Consider the following 22,284-nt stretch of genomic DNA (forward strand, 5'->3'; position numbering starts at 1 on the left):
GATATGAGTAGTACCGCAGCATTAGAAAGATTTGAAAAATAAGCACGATGAGTGTGCCAGTGTTTGTTTTATCATTCTTTGGGCTTTTATGTCTGTTAGAAATATTTGATAATATAAAAATGCACAATGCAAGCTAAGTTGACGTTTCCTCCCACCCCACCCTGTAATTGGAGTAGGAATTTGGCAGGCATGAGCAAGAGAGAAGGCAGTGTGGAGCCTGGTGGCAGGCCTGGGAAGAGCAGGTGGTGTGTGTCTCTGGGGGCCACGTCTCCTGTGTGCCTGAGTGCAGCAGAGGCAGTGACTGTGCCTGTCACACATCGCTGTGTCCCCAGCACCAGGGCCCAGAGGAAAGGAGGCAGTTAGTAAATAACAGCTGACAGGGTAGCTTCTGCTTCCTGTCTACAAGTACGCTAGTATTCTGATCACTTGTGGTCGCCTGCTTCCATGGTCTCAGCCCATCAATAACACATGGTTAGTTTTGTTCATTTGTTCAGTAAAGCTTTGGGGGATTTTTAAATTACTGTTACTGATTGTAAGGGTGGTTTTTTTTTTTTTTGGTTGTTGTTACACTGTTTATGTGCTAGGCATGCAGAGTACTGCAGTGAACATCATCTGATCCTTGGCTGTAACAGAGCGCCCGCAGGCTAGTGAGTCAGCGATGCTACTTGGAAAGCTGATGTTGGTGACTCTTTGGAGCTTCCCAGTCAAGTGCTTGTTGTGAATCCTTTCCCACCTTCAGGAACCAACTTGGCCTCAAAAAGTGCTCATCCATTTCTGCCAGTCATCTCCCCCAGCGCAGTAATTTTCTTAATTTTGTGATATGTCAAGGTGCCTACAGTTATCCAAAAGAAAAAAACCCTACAGAATATTACTGAAATTGAAAAATGAAATTCTTAAAATCTATTAAAATCTCTAGATTTATAAATTGTATTTGTTCAAATAGTCCTTTTTCTAGATGGGGAGAAACAAGAATGGTCAAGAAATCAAGGGAAATGATCAAAGGGACTTCTAAAGTATGGTGTACTCATTCACTTAGTGGAATATTTTATAATCATTAAAAAGAATAAGCTGAATTTTATGGGCTTCCCAGGTGGTGATAGTGGTAAAGAATATGCCTCCCAATGCAGAAGACATGAGGCACGTGGGTTCGATCCCTGGGTTGGGAAGATCCCCTGGAGGAGGGCATGACAACTCACTCCAGTATTCTTGCCTGGAGAATTCCGTGGACAGAGGAGCTTGATGGGCTACAGTCGATAGGGTCACATAGAGACGGACACAACTGAAGTGACTTATAAATAGCTATAGTAGAATCTCCAGGACATGATAAGGTGAAAATACATATGCATGTTAGCATTTCTTTAAAGCACACACACACACACAAAAATAAAAATAAATAAAGCACACACACAAATATGCATTTGCTTTTATGTGTATAGAAATCTCTGGCAGGGTTCACCAGAAACTGGTTATGGTGGTGAGTTCTGTGGAAGAGAATGAATAGCTAGGGAGCAGAGAGGAAAGAAGGTTAATTTTCTCTATATCCCCTTTTGTGCCTTTTGAACAATGCACTATGTGTGTGTATTACTTTTTCATTAAAAAAAAAAAGAAAAAAAGAAAGCCTTACATATGCACTCACATACAGACACCCATGGTGATTTGTTAGACTAAATGAACTGTTTCCTAAAGCTTGCCCTGATCATCTGTTTAGACAGCAAAGGACCTATATAATTTTAATTATTTTTTTCTCTGGCATTAACATCTGATACTTATGTAAAGGAAGTAACCTTTGCTTCCTGTATCCTCCACAGGTTTGTTAAACCTGTGAAGTTTTAACAAAATGTCCATGAATTTTTTTGGATGATCTTCCAACAAGAGCTGTATAAACAAATCAGTGTCTTCATTCACCTAATTGGGGAGGGTGTTTTGTTTTGTGCATTTCAATCCCCACTGTCTTTAAGGCAGCTAATTACTGAGTTGTGTATTTGACCTTTTAAAAAGAAAATTCCCACTTAACAAATACTGATTCCATCTAAACTTCATTTTCCATTGCTTCCATGAGGCTGGTTCATCATTTTCTTGTCTGAGTTTTCTGGTTTGCTTTGCAGGCCCCTTTTGGATATGCGCCACATTGGTCTTTGCCATAGCAATCAGTGGGAATCTTTCCAACTTCTTAATCCATCTGGGAGAGAAGACATACCACTATGTGCCCGAATTCCGAAAAGGTTGGTAAATAGCTTGACTTATTTGGAATGCTGTCAGTTGCTAACTGTGAGTTCTTGGACCCCTGTCTGTAGGTCCTACAGCCCATTTTCCTGTATAAGGGTTCAAAACTAATCATCTGTCCATATAAATCCACATAGTCTTTTTATCTTTTGTTTTGTTAAAATAACCTAAAATGTTCCATTTTAACCATTTTTAAGCATGCAATTCAGTGGCATTAAGTATATTCACAGTATTGTGAATCTGTGTACTCTTCTGGAAAACTGTAAGGCAAGGCCCCATAGCAATCAGAATGTCTCCAAAGAAAAATGTACAAAATAAGTAAAAAGCAGTGTGTAGATGAGTCTCCACTGTAGTGTTATTTGCATTATCTAACTGTTAGCAGCAGTAGGGGCCTTGTTATTTAAGGCATGATGACTCAGCTAGCTATGTCTGTAGCCATTAATTATGAAGCACATAGAACAACGTGGAGAACTCCTAATCCAAACTTACACCAGTGCTGTTAGCAGTTTTGTTAAAGAGAAGTCTGCAGACGGTCAGCGCCGAGAAGGGAGAATGCAGAGGTGAGAGTGTCTGAGTGAAGATGGGCCTGTGGATGATGTTCTTGTTTTAAAACTTCCTTTCTAGGGACTTTCCCTAGTGGTCCAGTGGTTAGGACACTGTGCTTCCACTGCTGGGGGCCTGACTTTCCTGGTTGGGAAACTAAGATCCCACAAACTGTGCAGCACAGTCAAAAAAATAAACAAAACTTCTTTTCATGTGGCAGTATTGGATAGCTGGGGGCAAAAAAACAGCTTTTAGGGACTTGCAGGTGACAGCCACCCAAGGCAGGAGTGTTTGGCTGTGCAGGAGATTGGCCTTTGCCCCATTCTCTGTCCTCTCCTTCCCTCGCTCTGTCCCTGACGACCCGCTCTCCTGTTGAGAAGCTGTGTAAGGGCATGGGCTCGGGCACCCAGCCATCGGCTTCTGCCTCCCTCTTTACTCACCAGCTTCTACCTTGTTGGGCAAATTATTTCATCTCTCTTGACCTCAGATTCCTTGTCAGTGAAATGGGAGTAAGAATATCTATATTATAGGGCTATTGTAAGAATAAAGAAGTGATGTCTCTAAAGAGGTTAAAATAGTGCCTTGTACAGAAAGGATTCAGTAAAATGAACTATTGCCGTGTGTGTATGTACACATGCCTGTGTGTCTACGGAATACTGTTTTTGCCTGTCTGTGTGTCCATGTGGCCTTCCTGTCCTGCCCTCACTCTCTGTGCCTGTTTGCCCTTCTCTCCTCCATGTGGAGTCAGTCCCAGCTGCATTTGTCAGGTGACCTTGGTTTAAATTTAACTCAATCATTGTTATCCATGAGCTTTCAATCTGCCTTCAAGTAGTTCAGTGGTTAAGTAAAGAAAAATAGGTAAATGGATATTGCTGTAGTAAATGGCTTGTGTTAATTTCTGTATCAGAGGTCTGTAGAAGTATATTGACAGAGAAGAGGAGTGAGTCACCCTACCTGGGGGTGTGGAAGCTGGGAGGGAAGCGGGGAGGGCAGGGGGCGGGGGTCCTTGTCTGTTCTTACTCCTGTTGGACTGGGCATCCCAGTGTCAGAGTGTCTTGGGATATATATGCTAGTGAGGTCGTCATTGACTCAATCAGTCAATATTTTTCCATTTTATGTAAAGAGTGTAACTGACACATCCAAGGTCAGATCCTGCTTCCCCACTTATTAATTATTTGACCCTAACCAAACCACTTAGCTCTCCGATCTTATTTCCTCATCTCTAGAGTAAAGATATAGTTTATATGAAATAATGTATTTATATATCAGTTAACAGTAGAAAAAGCTTATTCTTGATTGGGCATTTATTATCAGTCAGTGTTCTAAACATACCTGTTTTTACTCATTTAATTCTAATAGTCTTATAAGGTAGTGTACTGTTATTATTCCCATTTTACAGATGAGGATACTGAGGCAGGAAGGTTAAGTAACTCACCACTCATCTATTAATATCAGTGACAGAGCTGGGCTTCCGAGGTGGTTCAGTGGTAAAGAATCCACCTGCCAGGTAGGAGATCTGGGTTCGATCCCTGGGTTGGGAAGATCCCTTGAAGAAGGAAATGGCAACCCACTCGAGCATTTCTTGCCTGGGATATCCCACAGATAGATCAGCCTGGCGGGCTGCAGTAGTCCATGGGGTGGCAAAGAGTCAGACACAACTTAGTGACTAAGCAGCAAGCGGCAGAGCTAGGATTAGCGTCTATATATACAGTCTGTAGCTCTGATTGTTATAGTGTCACCTCTCAGTAAAGCGCTCAGGGTAATGCCTGACACCCCGTGGACAGCCATCGTCATAGCAGCAGCTTCCTGCCTCTTCCTTTCCTTATTCAAGAAAAAGGCAGTAGATCAGCAAAATTACATTTGACTTAATGACAGAGTTACTTATATGAAAAAACTGCTCTGGGAGCTGGAAGATGTTTTGGACAATCACATATCTTACCCAGAGCCTGGCCATAGTTGCTAGGAGTGCTTTTGTCCTTGCCAAGAGCATTTGATGGGTTACCTGCTGATTTTCACGTGGGAAGGGCTGGTGTTGTGGACTGAGCCACAGTTAGGATCCTCCACTCCAGAAGAGTGAAGCCGAACCCTCTAGGACATGCTGCTGCTGGGAAGGAGGAGGGACGGACCGTAAGTAATGCAGTGAACACTGCTGCTGTGAGGAGTCACTCAGTAGCATTTCCACCACAGAGACAAGAAATATTTAAAGAAGAAAGTGGAACTGGAGAATATTTTAAGCAATACATCAATGAGCTGAAGCTCCCTGTTTCAGAGACAGAAGGAACTCTAAATAGCACACAGAACAAGTTAATCTGTTCCCAGGGTAATTTCATAAATTTGCTAAAGAAATCAGTGTCAGCTTTTGTTATATTAGGAAAGAGGACGTGTTCTTCCAAGGGGATAGTTGACTTTTATTTGATTGGAATGCTCCATGTATTTAAATCCTTGTAGTATGGTCCTCGGAAGTATTTCAGTACATAATTCAGTCATTTAATACTATTAGTTGTTAGTTATAAAGTGAATTATAGAAGCCATAGGAGAGACTACTAGTCATCATCACAAAGTCAGATGCTGAAGGAACACGGATTCGGCACATTTATCGAGCGTCTGCTGTTTATCGGGTACTTTGCCAGGCTCAGGGACCGAAACCAGTAAGACATCATCCCCTGACCCAGTGAGGCAGATGGACACCCCTGCAGGAAGTGAGTCCAGTGGGTCCCCGAAGTGCCGCGACAGTGGAATTGCAACTTGTGTCTTCTCGCCCTCAGTGTCCATCGCAGCCACAATCATCTATGCCTACGCCTGGCTGGTTCCTCTCGCACTCTGGGGTTTCCTTGTATGGAGAAACAGTAAAGTTATGAACATCGTTTCCTATTCGTTTTTGGAGATTGTATGCGTCTATGGATATTCACTCTTCATTTATATCCCCACAGCAGTAAGTACCACACTCTGAGTGAGGCCACAATTACACAGCTGGCATCATTATTTCTAACCTAACGCCGACGTGCATCTGAAAAAATAACCCCAGAATTTAGAAATGTTGTGGGAATGGGGGCCAGGGAGCCTAGTTCCTTCCGTGTGTCTTGGGACCTTCATTAGAGAAGCGTTCCCCTCGGTCTGCACCAGGTGGAATTTCTCTGGGCTGTGCTGGGAAACCCGAGCGGCAGCAAGGGCTCCTCTGCCGATGGGCTCCCGGGCCTTTATGAGCACACGTGCCTGGAATGAACAAATGCCACTCTGAACTAACCCTCCCTGCCCTCCTTTTCTTTCAGATACTGTGGATCATCCCCCAGAAAGTGGTCCGCTGGGTTCTAGTTATGATTGCCCTGGGCATCTCGGGCTCTGTCTTGGCAATGACCTTTTGGCCAGCTGTTCGTGAGGACAACCGACGCATCGCATTGGCCACAATTGTGACGATTGTCTTGCTTCACATGCTGCTTTCTGTGGGCTGCTTGGTACGGTCTCATTCCGATGCTCTTCCGGTGTGCTTTAGATGCCATGCTAAGACCTCAAACTTAGACACCATGGTTCTTTAAAAGCTGGCTCCCTGGAATAAATATTGTTTTAAATAGACTCTGCTGGATGAGAAATAGTAGTCATGAGAATTTGGTTGTAATCTCTGACTTCACCTAATTTCTTTTGTTTTCTGACTTTGTCTGATTTCTGAAGTTTGGTTGAGATTTGATGTCTGGCTGGAGGAAGTAGGGATGAATGAGTGTCTTCACGTAAGGCTGGGATGAATGAGGTCTGAGAGTTCCACCTCTGGATGCCTTTGCTGGGTTTTTGCACATACTCAGATGGAGAACTTGAGAATGAAGTCAAAATAGAAAAGAGAAGTTATTTTTAAGATGCACAACATTTAAAACAATGTTTAAGTTAATGTGTTTGGCTGTCTTTTAAGGAAGAGCATGTACTTTTTGAGTCAGACGCACCCAGGTTAAAGATCAGCTCTATCAGTCACCAGCTGTGTAAACTTGGGCAGGGAACCTAACTTCTCTGGATCTCTTAATCTGTAACATGGGTATAATAGTTCTTGCCACAGAAAGTTGTTTTGAGGATAAAATAATACAGATAAAGTGCTTAACCTGGAACTTGTCCCATAAATGCCCATAAATTAGGTCCATTTCCTTTGATCATAAGGAGATACGGTTTTTTAATTTCTGTACACACTGTGTATGAAATTTGCTGCCAATAGCCTTAACCAGGACTGGTACAGGTTTTTTAAAAATTTTGAGTCCAAGAATGTTAAGGTGGTTGATGCCCATAGGAAGATGTCCACACAGCACATGGCCAGACCGTTGGTCAGGCTTTGCAGCAGGATATATCTTTGGCACTGTTCGATCTTTAATATTTTCTCTAGACAATCATAGTCTCATTGAGTGCTTTAATAAGATCCCAGTGCTTTATCATTCAGCAAGTCTCATAGAAAGTGCCAAGTTCTGAAACACAGGGTTGCTTGACATGCATTTTACATGTGTCTAAGCTTTAACCCCTTGAGACAGAGGACTCACAGCAGAGTGACACTCTTCATGTTTGGTACTTGGAACCTCTGGACTGATGCTTCCAAATGCTGTGACCCTCCTGTCTGCTGAGGAAGAATGTGCTTTTTATTGAAACTGACTCTCTCGGTGTAACACCTCTCCCTGGCATCTTCCCATTTCTGTTTTGAATTTTGTGTGTGTGTTACATTCCTTGTTAAGAAGTTGGTGAAGGAAAGGAGGCAGGAGAAAGGTATTGCCATGTTCAGTTCTGTAAAGAATAGAGCGGAGCGAGGCAGACAGGGCTGCAGAGCAGGGAGGTAGCGTTGTTAACGTTTAATTTGGTACCTGCGGCCAGGATCTCTACCTCCCAGGCCTGCTCCTCCCTCTCGGGGTAAATGACACCGAAGTTAGGGCTTACCTGCCCATCTTACTACCCAGCAGTTTTCTAAAAGAGAGCATCATAACCAAGTAGAAAGAACACCAGACTGGGATATCCTTGGCATTGAGTGCCTGGGCTTCCCTTTCTGCCAGGGAGGTTTATGTTTCATGGGCTTTAGTGAGACTCAATCAAATGGCTGTGAAAACCCATCACATACTGTGATGGTTTTTTCAGATGTAAAGAAGTTATTAAAAGAGGCCTGGGTTATCAGAAATTGCTGGGGCCACTCTGTGGCCTGTTCTGCCGAGTTCCCCAGTAAGAGTGGTCCCAGGTCACAAAAAAGGGCAGTGCCCTTTCGTTGATGCCTCTCCCTGGTGGCTTCCCATCTTTCTCCTGAACTTCTTACCCATACACAGAGACACACAGACACACACACACCCAGGCACACACACACACACAGGCACACACACACTCACACGCCTGGTTGAGAAGTTGGAGGGGAGAAGGAGGCAGCAGAAAAGGCATTGCCCTGTCCAGTTCCGAGGGTTCTGAGAAATGGGGCAGGTTGGATGGTGGAGCAGGCAGCTAATCGCAGGTACAGGACTTCTTGGAGGGGAGGCACAGCTTTCTCTCCTTGAGGAGGCCACCGTGCTTGGGTTCTGCTGTCCACCCTGGAGACGGCCTCCTCCGTTCTCTTCTGGGGGAGATGCACAATGCAGGAGGGCGGAGGCAGACATTAGGAGACAGGTTTTAGTCTCAGCTCCATCACTCCTTGCTTTTTCGCTTATTAGTTCGCCCCTGTAGACCCTACCTCCTCACTTAGAAGAAGTAAAGACGTGGTAACATTTTTGCTGTTGTAAGGATGAATGATGTGTGCAATTATCATCATTGTATGGGAGAAAAAGTATCAGGGGAGTTATTTGAGCTGAGGGGCGCCGGCTGAACTGGACTGCTTAGCCTTCTGCTCTGCAACAGGAGACATGAATTGGTGTGTTTGCCTCAGTGCAGTGAAGTATATGACAGCGGTACACCTGCCGAGGGCTCCTCGGCGCTTGTACCTGTACATGGTCTAAGTTGATCCTGGAATACACCTGGCAGGGATGACTAAGGAGGCACTAGAGTAGAGGGTGCGCTCTTGGCTGGTATGTTCGGAGATGCCCAAACCTGTGTCTGGCTCCTCTGCAGGCTACGGTCTGTAGGGTCGCAGAGTCGGACATGCTAGAAGCCACTGAGCATGCGTGCAAGCCTACGTTTGAGGTGGTTACAGCTACCGATAGAATGCCTGTGCCCTGTTGTTTGTGAAATTAATTAGGGATTATTTTTACAGTCTCATTCTACGGATAAGACTTGTCCAAAGTCATAGTGTGAGTTCCTAGCAGAGCCAGGTTTAGAACCTGGGCTTTCTGGCTTGTTCTGTCTGGTGAGGGTTTCTTCCAGGAGCCTGGAAGAGAGTTGCTGTTCTTGCATCCTGGGGGCGTCTTGGCCCAGAGCACGTGCGAGATAACTGGAGGGACCAAACGCTAGCAGCGTGGCCTGGCCTCTGCTCGGGTTAGTGCCATTCTTCTCCTTCTTCAGAAAACAGAGCTGCTGGAAGGGGCCCTGGGGAGGAAGGCTTTCAAAACCAATAGCATTTCTCCAGGGACGACAAACCAGAGGGAGTCTGCAGCTAGAAACTTTTTGAAATGGACTGCTGAAGCCCTGACTTAAAATAGAAAGTGCCTTGGGGAAACTCCAGTGCGGTGTTTTGGCGCCCCCTTCTGGCTGATAGAGAGTAGAGCTGGTGAGATGGTTCTTAGTGATTTTATCTTTTTCACCTTCCTGAGGTCCCTGCTCCAGCCAGGAATGAAGCGCAGGCAGTGGTCATGGATTTATTAATGGGTTCACCTGTCCTTCGAACAACCCTCATTCAAGGCTATGAGACTGGTATTTTCCTGGGCTCACATTAGGCTTCTCAGACACCAAAACAAGTGGGAAGATCCTCCTTAATGTTTTCCAGTCTTCCACCTCCTTCTGATTTTTGACAGTTAAATTGTAGATGGCGAGTGGAAGCACTTATCAAACCTTTCATTTCCATGCTGAAGAATTAAGAGGTAAAGGCTGCCTAGCACTTTCTTTGAAAGGTCTTTAGAGGGAGCCGACTGGTTTAGCAGCAGCCTGTCTTGGTTCAGTTCATTAAGTATTGATTGTCTACACAGTGTACCAGGCCCTACATGAGGGGCTGGTGATGCAGAGACAAGAAGGACCTGGTCTTCGGAGGAGAGACTGTGGTGGTTAACAGCTTGAGCTTTGCAGCTGGGAAGATGGACCGTTGAGTCCTGCCTGCATCTCTTGCTGCCATGTGTGCGTGATCAAATGACAGCTTCCCTGAGCCTCAGTTTCTTCATCTGTCAGATGAGAGTGATGAGAACAAACTCACCAGGCTGTTATGAAGATTGAGTCATAGGTAGCAAGTGCTTAATAAGTGGTAGCAAAAATTTAGGAGGCATGCAGTCAAGTGTAAGACAGAAATAGAGACAGTTCAGTGATCACCAGAGCAGTGAGGGAAATGTAGAGGCCACGAGGGCCCAGAAGAGCTCTTAGCGTGGAGTCTAGGACATTGACCTGGACCATTATTTTTTAACTCTCCACCTGGGTCTCCTTTTCCTGCAGGCCTACTTTTTTGATGCACCAGAGATGGACCATCTCCTAACAAGCACTGCTGCCCCAAACCAAACAGTTGTAGCAGCCAAGTCCAGCTAAAGAGGAGAGCCGGAAAGTATCTTTCATCTTCTCGCTGTGAGGTACAGTAACCATGGGCAGGGACGTCAGTCCTGTTGTTAACATCAAACATGAAGAGGCCTGGACCCTTATATCTATCAGCATGATCCAGTGTGGTGTGTGTGCACACGCGTGTCCATGTGTATGTCCCTCTTGCTGAGGCTTCAGTGGGAAAGTTTACTCATCTGGCTTTATCCGTTTGAGAAACTTGACTGAGCGACTACCACTTTTACTTTCGCTCATCTGTCTTTATCTGTTTGGGAAACACGGATTCTTCTGTAAGGGGAGTTCCTGCTTTTTGGCTCCAGCATCTTCTCTACTCCCTGTCGCCTTCCCAGCAGCACAATGTAGGTTTATTCCATTTGGTTACAGTCTGATGGTTCACTCCAGTTTCTCTGTGACTTGTCAGGCTGGCCTCAGACCCTGAGTATGACCTTTCCTTAATTACTCATGCAGTTCTCTGAAGGGTACCAGTTCTCATGCCTGGTTTGTTTTCGGGCCTCTTTGATGATTCCACTGTCGGTGGTTAGCCTAGGGTGTCAGAGTACAGGAAGAAGACCCTGATCCTCCTCGGCTGTTCTCTCGCCTCCCTGTCCCACTCCTCAGTATTCCGAGCCTGCAGGCTTGCAGAACTGCTGCCATCACCGGAACGCATCCTGCCTTTGCACTAGCCGCCCTAGTCATCTGAAGTGTTCCTTCCCTTCCAGCAGTCATTGCTTACCTTGTGATTCCATTACGTGCTCTATTATATGTCACTTTTTTTTTTTAAAGATTTTTTTTGACCATTTTTAAAATCTTTATTGAATTTTTTATAATATTGCTTCTGTTCTGGATTTTTGGCCACAAGGCATGTGGAGTCTTAGTTCCCCGACCAGGGATCAAACCTGCACCACCTGCATTTTGAAAGTGAAATCTTTTTTTGTTTTAATTGAAGTACAGTTGCTTTACAGTGTTGTGTTAATTTCTGCCATGCAGCGACGTGGATCAGCTATACATATACATATTTCCCCTCTTTTTGGAGTCTGTCTGCCACAGGCACATACCTGCAGTGATAGGTGTATATTTAAAGCACTTGCAAAGACTGTTGTCAATCCATGTAGTAACTATTAAAGCTTAATTCCTTACTTTTTGATGAAAGAGAAATATTCATAGACGTTCTAATATTTTCCTTCCACTACCTCAGTGGGTTGTTTTTTGGCACCCACTGCCTTAGAAGGAGCATGTGGTAGCTTGCTTGCATAACTGTTTAATTGTCTGCATGCTTGTCCAGCTCATCCTGCAAATGGACTCCATTAACTGTTAGCAGAGAAAGCTTCAGCAGGATCTGAGGTCCACGGGGAAGGGACTCTTGTTTCACTCACACTCCCAGGTCTTGGCTTAATGCCCACCTGGCACGGACAGAGCAAGTGCTTCATTACTGTTGAGTAGATGGAGGTGACTTTGTAGGATTCAGGCAAGAGTCAGGATATGGGCTTTTACCCAGAGGTGTCTTGGCTTGCTGTGTCCTGGATCTCCATTTACACTCTCACTCGAAGTTTATTTGAGGCACTGGGGACATAGAAAATCAGCTACAGTCTGCCTGAAGGCACCTTGGTCCATGGGTAAAACAGCTCATCAGATAAGGTCCAGGCAGTGGGCCAGGCTATGTGAGAAGTGCAATGGCCAAGCTGTTAGTTGATAGGCACTGTGGGAGCACAGAAGCACTGACTCACTTGGCCTGGGGGAAGACTTCACAGAGACGGTCTTGCTTGAGCAGAAGCAATTGATTGCCCGTTTTTCTGAAACGAGCAGTCGGTTTCCTGTGGTTTTTGGGAGAGTGAAGATGCAGGCCATTCATTGAGACACTGAGATGTGCTGTGGACTCACATCACCTCAAACAAGAAAACCTGAGCTCAGCTGCAGAGGGACAGAGGTGGAGGACACATAGCTGTCTGGCTGTCTGCCTTGCCTCGGAACACCTGACATCAACCTGCAGAGGGGCTCTTGCAGCCTGCTCCTGGCCGGGGGACTTCAGTTCCTTCCATACAGTTTGGTTATGACGTCTCCAGACCAAGTGTCCCAGGTGCTGTCAACCTTGAGAGAGTCAGAAGCTGGCATCTGGGAAGAGCCTAGCCTTCAGGGCCCTTGCTGACCTCCCATCCTGACTTTCACAGGTTCAGTGTCTCTGGGCTTTACTCACACCTGTAAACGTGGGTGTCGGCGTTTCCGTTTGGGTGTCTAGCCTCTAGTCACCTCTCAGTCCTCTGCTCTACCAGCTGACCCATCGAAGGGTGCTGGTGTCAAGTCTCTAAATGAGATAGTGACAGACAGTTTCTTTAGCCTCCCTGGCAGAAGCATCAATTGCTTTGTCAATGAGAAGGGCTGCCCGGAGCCTTGAGCCCTGCAGATTTATGAGCTGACTGTGCCTCCCACTGTAATCTCTGGACTCCCAGCTTTCAGGAAAAGGAATGACTTTTTATCTTGCAGATAACCTTCCTCATGTAAATCTGTGGATCAGAGGGCTTAGCCTGAAAGGAATTGCTGGGAGAGCATTAACCCCTTCTCTCCCTGGAACCTGAGGATCATAGAGGAGCCTCTGATTACTTGTAATCAGGGATGCTACCCCTACATAAGTCACTGGGATATTTTAAAGAATATTTTACTTTCTTCTTTCCTTCCTGTTTTATATATATTTATCAGGTGGCTCAGATGGTAAAGAATCCGCCTGCAATGCAGGAGACCTGGGCTCAATCCCTGGGTTAGGAAGATCCCCTGGAAGAGGGCAACCCACTCCAGTATTTTTGCCTGGAGAATCCTCATGGACAGGGGAGCCTGGCGGGCTCCATGGGGTCACAAAGAGTTGGACATGACTGAGAGGCTAAGCACAGAACATCACCTTAGAGCCTGTGCCATTTCTTCTCTGAGCCAGGACCCTGGTGGACCTAGGGAATCTTACTTTGGCTTGAGGGATGGAGTGTCTGAAGGCCCGTATCCAGACTGGGACTGCCTTCCCGGGGCAATGACAAGTGGTTCTATCCAGAGGAGGGCGACTGGCATATAATTATACTGCTGTGTGATATGGGCTTTGTTAAGAGATGAACAGAGGGCTTCAGGAAACTCCTTTGTAATTAAAACCCTCCTGATTTGATACCCAGGGTTTATATGCAATTATCCTTTCACTCACTCACGTCAAGAGTTCATTTCATAAGCCAAAACTTCAAATGTTTTTCCATCCATTCTTTTATTCTGAAATCAGCTTTAACTCAGTGCTATAATCCCCTTTAACACAGCATCCACACTGCATGATTTCACAGCATAGCTAACACTATTTTTTACAGCCCCTCATTCTTTTCCACACCACGTCTGCAGTGTCCCTTCCCAGAGAACCCATCTTCAATGCCTGGGCTATTTCTTTCTCAGTTTTCTTCTTTGTTCCCTTTCTTTGAGGAAAATTGGAAGAACCTGCGATGGCAAGTGGGTCAGCACAATAACTTTTTATTCTTTTATTTGATTTATTTAGTGGAAAACGTGTTGCTGTTGTTCAGTCACTAGGTCGTGTCCGACTCGTTGTGACCCCATGGACTGCAGCACTCCAGGCTTCTCTGTCCTCCACTATCTCCCAGAGTTTGCTCAAATTCACGTCCACTGAGTTGGTGATGCTATCTAACCATCTCATCCTCTCCCGTCCCTTTCTTCTTTTGCCTTCAATCTTTCCCAGCATCAGGGTCTTTTCCAGTGAGTTGGCTCTTCACATCAAGTGGCCCAAGTATTGAAACTTCAGCTTCAGCATCAGTCCTTCCAGTGAATACTCAGGGTTGATTTTCTCTAAGATTGACTGGTTTGATCTCCTTGCAGCCCAAAGGACTCTCAAGAGTCTTCTCCAGCACAGCAATTCTAAAGCATCAATTCTTCAGCCCTAAGCCTTCTTTATGGACCAACTCTCACGTCCATACATGACTAATGGAAAAACAATAGCTTTGACTATATGGATGACCTTTGTTGGCATGGTGATATCTCTGCTATTTAATATGCTGTCTAGGTTTGTCATAGCTTTCCTTCCAAGGAGCAAGTGTCTTTTAACTTCATGGCTGCAGTCACCGTCTGCAGTGATTTTGGAGCCCAAGAAAAAAAAATCTGTCACTGTTTCCACTTTCTCCCCTTCTACTTGCCATGAAGTGATGGAACTGGATGCCATGATCTTGGTTTTTTTTAATGTTGAGTTTTAAGCTGGCATCTCCTCTCACTCTCATAGACCGAATAGTATAATGAATCCCTAAGTACCCCTCCCCTCTTTTACTTTCAACAGTTGTCAACTCACAGCCAGTCTTGTCTCATTCATATACCCATATATTCTCTATCTCTTTCCCCTGTATGGTTTGGAAGCAAATCTAGAACATCCTGTTCTTTCATACATAAACATTTATATTCTGTATCTATAAAAGATACTCTTTTCAGAGACTTCTCTGGTGGTCCAGTGGTTAGGATTCTGTACTTTCAATGCCATGAACCTGGGTTTGATCCCTGGTCAGGGAACTAAGATCCTACAAGCCATATAGTGTGGCCAAAAATAAACATAAAATAAAAGGCTAAAACAATCTTTAAAAAAATATGTATACACACACACACACACACACATACTCTTTGTAAAACCTAGCTATAGTACTGTAATCACATTTTAAAAATCATAATTATTTAATATCAAATACATTCAGTGTTTGAATTTCATATTGCAGTTGCGTAGTATATCTCTTAAATGCCTTTTATTTATTTTTAAAATTATGTATTTATTTATTTGACTGCACTGGGTCTTCATTGCAGCACGCAGGGTCTTTGATCTCCTTTGCGGCATACAGGATGTTTTAATTGCAGCATATGGGATCTGGTTCCCTGACCAGGGATCAAACCCAAGCCCCCTGCATTGGGAATGCAGAGTCTTAGCCACTAGACCACCAGGGAAGGCACCTTAAATGCCTTTTTTTTTTCCTTTTAAGTTGCAGGATAATTGCCTTTAAATGCCTTTTAAATTATAGAGTTCTGTTCCATCTCTCTCTTTCTCTTTCCTTTTGCCATTTATTTGTTGAAAGCTCATTTATCGTGGATTTTGCTGATTGTTTCTCCGTGGTATCATTTAACATATAACTTTGTCCTCTGTTTTCTGTGAATTGATGGTTGTATCTAAAGGATTGATCAGATTCAGATATGATTTCTTTGGCAAGACTACTTGATGTGTGCTGTAAATTCTTCCATCCATAAACTCATAATGTCCAATTATCTCTCTTTTTGATATTAGGAGCCATTAATAAGCTATGCTTAGGTTCACTGAATCAGTAGGGGTTTTAAAACAGTGATATTTCAATTCTATCTTTCTTTCTTTATTAACTAGAATATTTCTTTAATAAAAATTTCCTTTCATTTGTTTGGGTGTCCATTGATACAGTTTATGTATAAGAAAAGCAAGATAAATGATTTTTTTCTTTTTTTCCTGCTTTCAAAATTGTAGTTGGCTCACTAGGACTCTGCAGCAATGACCAATTAGTTTCAGGCCATTGTAAATATTATGCTTATTGATGCTCAGATTGTCCTATATTTGGACGCCAGTTGGCCCCTGGGTCTTGTTGGCACAATTCTAGGAGTCTCTCTTAACTGCTTTGCTGTCTGTTATAACCAACTGTTCTCGGCTCATTTTGAACTTTTTGTGTTCCAGATCCAGACTGGGCCATTTCTCTAAGGACTCCTGGTTCCATTTAGTGGCGAAATAGCATTTTCAGGTCACAATCTGGATGCTACTGCTGTTCATTGCAATTGGCTTGGTCATTGTTTTCAGGCCTTTCCAATGTGTATGATGGTTGTTTGCTTGATAGAACATATGTGAGTTCATACTGATACTTCCAATTCCTGGTCAGTACTACAGAGTTCTTACGAAATTGCTTTTATCATACATTCATATCTCCTTTCTCCTGTGTTGAGGATTTCACTTCTCACTGATACCGCTGGTGATAGAATTGGACTGCCACATAAGAGTGTGCTCAGTTGCTCAGTTGTGTCCGACTCTTTGCGGCCCTGTGGACTGCAGCCCGCCAGGCTCTTCTGTCCATGGGATTCTCCAGGCAAGAGTACTAGAGTAGGTTGCCATTTCTTCCTCCAGGGGATCTCCTGACCCAGGAAATGAACCTAAGTCTCCTGCATCTCCTGCATTGGCAGGTGGCTTCTTTACCACTGCACCACTTGGGAAACCCACCACAGAAGTACTTACCTGTTTCATCCACCGTGCACTCGTAATGATCTAGTAACAAAAGTTCCAAACTACCTTTAATTACTGGAAATGTTACTTTAAAACCTTTGAAGGGAATTCCCTGGCAGTCCAGTGGGTAGGACTCAGTGCTTTCACTGTCAGGGCCCAGGTTCAATCCCTGGTTGGGGAAGTAGGATCCCACAAACTGTGCAGCATGGCATAAAAAAGATTTAAAAATTTAAATAAAATCTTTGAAGATTTTTTTTTAAGTTTTGGAGTATGCTGTTTCCTCCCTTGTCTGCTTGGAAACTTCTTATTTATTCTCCGATTTATTCTTCAGGACCTACTTCAGATATTCTATCCTTGATGAAGTTTTGCTTTACTTCTCCAGATAATATTACTTACTTATTTCTCTGGGCTGTGGTAGAGCTCTTTGTATGTTTCTCTTTTATGGCCATTTTCTTATTAACTGTGATTTCATAGACTGAGAGTTCCTTGAGGTCAGAGATTTATTTACCATTATAGCCCCAGCACTCAGCAGGCATTTGGGGAAAGCTTGATTTTGAACAAGCGAGGATTATAAACATACCACGTGGCATTCAAAACTTGGATCATTTGCCAAGTTGCTTGGAAACTCGTGTTCTTCACTGAGGACTGGGCCACTCGTGAATAATGGAGACAGGTCCTTATCTCCCCAGACTTCACAGCCCAGCTTCTTTCTTAATTCATTTGGCTGCTCCGAGTCTTAGTTGCAGCATGTGTGGGATCTAGTTCCTCGGCCAGGGACTGAATCCCCAGGCCCACCCTCTGTGTTGAGAGCAGGGACCATCAGGAAAGTCCCCCACAGTCCAACTTTATATCTCCTGCATCACACAGATGAGCAGGCCTTGCTAAGTTAAAGAGAGAATCATGCCTTTGGGAACTTCGGATTGGAATGCCTCAGATGAGGCAGTTGTCTGACATTGTCTCGCTTGGATGCAGGGATGGGGCCAGGAGGGGAGCAGGGCATGGCACAGAGGGGCTGCCACAGTGGGGGCCAGAAGTGACCAGGGGCCAAGTCTTAGGCCTGACAGTGGCGAAGGAGCCCTGGCTGGTAGTGACATTATGGACCACTTCTGGCCCAAAAGGGATCTTACTCACTATCCTCAACCTAAATGCCAGGAATTCCAGCCTCTGCCCCACAGGCCACCTAGTAACAGTTAGCAGTGGGAGGAGGGAATTTTCTGTCTTCATGTTGTTGTCCAGTCTTGACATTAATTTGGAACAGACGGCTAGAAACATGAGAAAAACAGAATTTTTCATGACTTCCCTGTGGGCTGGCTTGTCCTTACCTTTGCTTGGCATTTCAGAACCCAACGCCGATGTTTACCAGAAGGCCAGTCAGGACTTTAGGTTCTGGCCTTCCATCACATTATACCATCCACCCTTCTCCAACTACTTTTCACAGCTATTTGATTGACAACTTTTCCTTTTTCTAGAGCAGGTAGATTTAGGCAGATTTCCCCTGCCTCAGCATCACCTTTGTGGTGTGCTTAAATACTAACCCTGATTGTGACATTTCCCCTGATGAGGTCCTCAGGGAGGCCTGGCTCATTCTCTTAGGAGGAAGGCCATGCATTAGGAACCCCTCTCTGCCACATTCCCTCATCTTTCCTGGGTTTGACCATATCTCTACCTCTCTTTCCAGTTCCCATTTCTTGCAAATCCTTGACCAAGTGTACCAACAGATGCCACAAATTCATCATGTTCAAAACTAAACTCATCTGCCCGGCAACTAGATCTTCTTACATTTTCCTCTCTTAGTGAATGGCACTACCATCCACTCCTGACTCCAGACTAGGTTTGATTCTTTATCATGCCCTTTCATTGTACCTGGCTTCCCTGGTGGCTCAGATGGTGAAGCGTCTGCCTGCAATGCGGGAGACCTGGGTTTGAACCCTGGGTTGGGAAGATCCCCTGGAGAAGAAAATGGCACCCCACTCCAGTACTCTTGCCTAGAAAATCCCATGGATGGAGGAGCCTGGCGGGCTACAGTCCATAGGGTCGCAAAGAGTCAGACACTACTAAGTGACTTCTCTTTTCATTGTACCTTGCATAAATTATGTTTTATATATTTGCTTATCCTGTAGTTTCCCCTGCTGGACTGTTAAGTTTCTTCAGAGTTAGAACCATGTTTGCCTTATTATCATTGTATCCAGTGCCTGGCACATGAGTCCTCCATCAGTATTTGTTGGATAAATTAAGAAATCTACGGAAGAATTTCCTGGTGGTCCAGGGGTTAGGACTCTGCACTTTCACTGCTGAGGGCCTAGGACTCTGCACTTTCACTGCTGAGGGCCCAGGTTCAATCCCCAGTCGGGGAACTAAGGTTCCATAAGCCACAAAGCATGGCTGAAAAAAAAAGAAATCTACCTAGCCACTCAAGCTAGAAACCTCTGCATCAATGTAGATTCCGTCCTCTTATCGTCCACATCTTATCGGTCAGCAGGACTTGCCTACGCTACCTTGGAAATATTCTCAGATCTGCCCTGTTAGTACCATGCCCAGCGCTCAGGACCTGACCATCTTACATCCAAACTGTGGTCATAGTTTGATGGGTTTCTCTGTCTCATTTCTTTTCCTCCTTCTGATTTATCCTATATGTAGCTCAGTCGTGTCCAACGATTTGTGATCCCATGGACTGTAGCCATGGAATTCTCCAGGTAAGAATACTGGAATGGGTTGCCATTCCCTTCCAGGGGATCTTCCCGACCCAGCGATTGACCCAGGTCTCCCGCATTACCGGCTGATTCTTTACCTGCTGAGCCACCAGTATGTGTTATGTAGCTATGAGGGTCTTTAAAATTTATAAATCTGACTGAGCCTTTGAGTGCATCACTCTTCTACTTAAAAACTAATGTTGTTGTTTTTTTTTTTGGTCTCCTGTCATCTAAAGAAGAAAACCCAGACTCCTGTATTGCCACAATGTATCCCTAATCTACTTATCCTGCCTCATATCCTGCCATTGTCCCCTGTATAGCCTTATGCTTGTTGTTGTTCAGTTGCTTAAGTCGTGTCTGATTCTTTGTGACAACATGGACTGCAGCACACCAGGCTTCTTTGTCCTTCACCATCTCCTGGAGCTTGCTCAAACTCATGTCCATTGAGTTGGTGATGCCATCCAACCATCTCATCCTCTGTTGACCCCTCTCACCCTGCCTTCCGTCTTTGCCAGCATCAGGGTCTTTTCTAATGAGTCAGCTCTTCACATCAGGTGGCCAAAGTATTGAAGCTTCAGCTTCAGCATCAGTCTTTCCAATGAATATTCAGGGTTGATTTCCTTTAGGACTGACTGGTTTGATCTCCTTGCTATCCAAGGGACTTGCAAGAGTCTTCTCCAACACCACAGTTTGAAGGCATCAATTCTTTGGCGCTCAACCTTTTTTATTGTCCAGCTTTCACATCTGTACTTGATTACCGGAAAAACCATAGCTTTGACTAGACGGACCTTTGTTGGAAAAGTAATGTCTCTGCTTTTTAATATGCTGTCTAGGTTGGTCATAGTTTCTCTTCCAAGGAGCTAGCGTCTTTTAATTTCATGGCTGCAGTCACCATCTGGAGTGATTTTGGAGCCCAAAAATATAAAGTCTGTCACTGTTACCTTTGTTTCCCCATCTATTTCCCATGAAGTGATGGGACTGGATACCATGATCTTAGTTTTCTGAATGTTGAGTTTTTAGCCAACTTTTTCACTCTTCTCTTTCACTTTCATCAAGAGGCTCTTCAGTACTTCTTTACTTTCTGCCATAAGGGTGGCATCTGCATATCTGAGGTTATTGATATTTCTCCTGGCAATCTTGATTCCAGCTGGTGTTTAAATAAACACAGTCATCTCTCAGCTCCTGAATCTTTTTCTGTCCCTCCATATTTCTTTTTATTTTCTTTTTGACTGTGTGTGCAGCATGTGGGGTCTTAGTTCCATGACCAGGGATCAAACTTGTGCACCCTGCAGTGGAAGTGTGGAGTCTTAACCACTGGACCACCAGGAAAGTCCCTTCCATATTTTCTTTTATCTTTTCTCCTCTAGCACCAAACAGAGAAATCACAAAGAAGAGTTTGAGGAGACTGGGTGAAGGTAGCTTTGGGATCTGTGTCCAAGGAAGTCACTGGGTTTCCAAAGAAATGGAGAAAAACTTTAAAATGTCATCTCCGAGCTAGCAGTAAGTCTTCCCTGTAACCTGTAAATCAGGACTCAAGGCTCTAGGTTTGGCGAGCTGGTGGCTGCAGACTGCTCTGGTGTCGAAGTTATCTCTCTGAATCCTTCCTGTACGGGGGAATCTTTGTCTTGAGAGTGACTGTTTTCACTCTTCAGTTCTCTTCGATGGGTTTTGGAGTGTGGCTCTTTTGGACATGGCATCCACTGCAGAAAGGCAGAACAACCAAAGGCATCAGGAAGATGGATGGAATGGACCCAACACCCCACATCTGGGTGGTGCCACAGTGAAGTCTAATCTCCTATTTAACAAACAAGAGTTAAATGTGGTTGAGTTGAGACCCATGTCATTCAGCTCTTCGTTATGCTGTTGATTGTCATTGTGACTGTGCGCTGATTTGGGGAGAAATACAAGGGGGTGGGAGGCTACTTTGGTGCCTGGCATTTGTCTCTCACAGTCACCTGGTGTGCTTCACATTAGGCACGCCCTTAATCCCTGAGATGGTTCCATCCTAACCGGGGTACTTTTCTTTGGATTGTGTACAGATTACCCAGGTGAGCCTCTGCTCCCCTTGCCATCCTCAAGTGGCCAAACTGTGAACTTTGGTTTGGATTCATAGTGAGTCTGAAAATTTGTCTTTGGTGACCTGACTGTGGGCAGCTGAATCTAATGGTTGCAAAATAAATACAAAATGCAAATAATAATAATAATGTCTGTGTCTGTACTTCATGACTTTGACCTCACCTTCTTCTTTGATGTTTTACTGTCAGCCTGCAGCGTGCTGCTGGGAGTCTTGACTTCATGTGCTAACTTTTGGGGTGTTGGGGTTAGAATGAACATCAGAATTTTTCCTCCTCTAAGTATGATAAAGCTGAAACTCCAATACTTTGGCCACCTCATGCGAAGAGTTAACTCATTGGAAAAGACTCTGATGCTGGGAGGGATTGGGGGCAGGAGGGGAAGGGGCCGACAGAGGATGAGATGGCTGGATGGCATCACTGACTTGAAGGATATGAGTTTGGGTGAACTCCGGGAGTTGGTGATGGACGGGGAGGCCTGGCATGCTGCAGTTCATGGGGTCGCAAAGAGTTGGACATGACTGAGACTGAATTGAACTGAACTGAAGTATTGAACAGTGCTTACGAGGACTTTCCTAGTGGTCCAGTGGCTAGGACTCTGTGCTCTCAGTGCAGGGGGCCCAGGTTCGATAATATCTGGTCAAGGAACTAGATCCTACATGCCTCAACTAAGGGTGAGCATGCTGCAACTGAAGATCTCATGTGCTGTGACTAAGACTCGGTGCAGCCAAGTAAATAAATATTAAAAAAGAACAGAACATGTTTACCTACTACCTATTTTGACATACATATTTTGGAAAATTCTTTTAGAGCCCTTTGAGCGCCTCTTCCAGGTGGCATTACTTCCTGGCTAGAGTTCATGAAAGGGAGAAGCCAGTGACACCTCAGAGACACTTTTTTTATACTTTGTGTTCAGAACGCA

At 44.6% G+C, this 22,284-nt stretch overlaps 1 protein-coding gene across 3 annotated transcripts in view; it reads left to right on the forward strand.

Moving 5' to 3' along the window:
• YIPF1 (Yip1 domain family member 1) overlaps positions 1–21,473 on the forward strand; it is a 35,947-nt gene extending 14,474 nt beyond the window's left edge. For all 3 annotated transcript variants that reach the window (XM_052636869.1, XM_052636867.1, XM_052636868.1), the window contains 5 exons: positions 2,106–2,222; positions 5,532–5,698; positions 6,036–6,218; positions 10,273–10,403; positions 20,658–21,473. In XM_052636869.1, the coding sequence (XP_052492829.1) occupies positions 2,106–2,222; positions 5,532–5,698; positions 6,036–6,218; positions 10,273–10,362 (557 nt within the window). In that variant the 3' untranslated portion in view covers positions 10,363–10,403; positions 20,658–21,473. The remainder of the gene's footprint in view (positions 1–2,105; positions 2,223–5,531; positions 5,699–6,035; positions 6,219–10,272; positions 10,404–20,657) is intronic.
• Positions 21,474–22,284: the final 811 nt, after the last annotated feature.

This window comes from Budorcas taxicolor, chromosome 3 (assembly GCF_023091745.1).
Source record: "Budorcas taxicolor isolate Tak-1 chromosome 3, Takin1.1, whole genome shotgun sequence".
Taxonomy (NCBI): Eukaryota; Metazoa; Chordata; class Mammalia; order Artiodactyla; family Bovidae; genus Budorcas; species Budorcas taxicolor.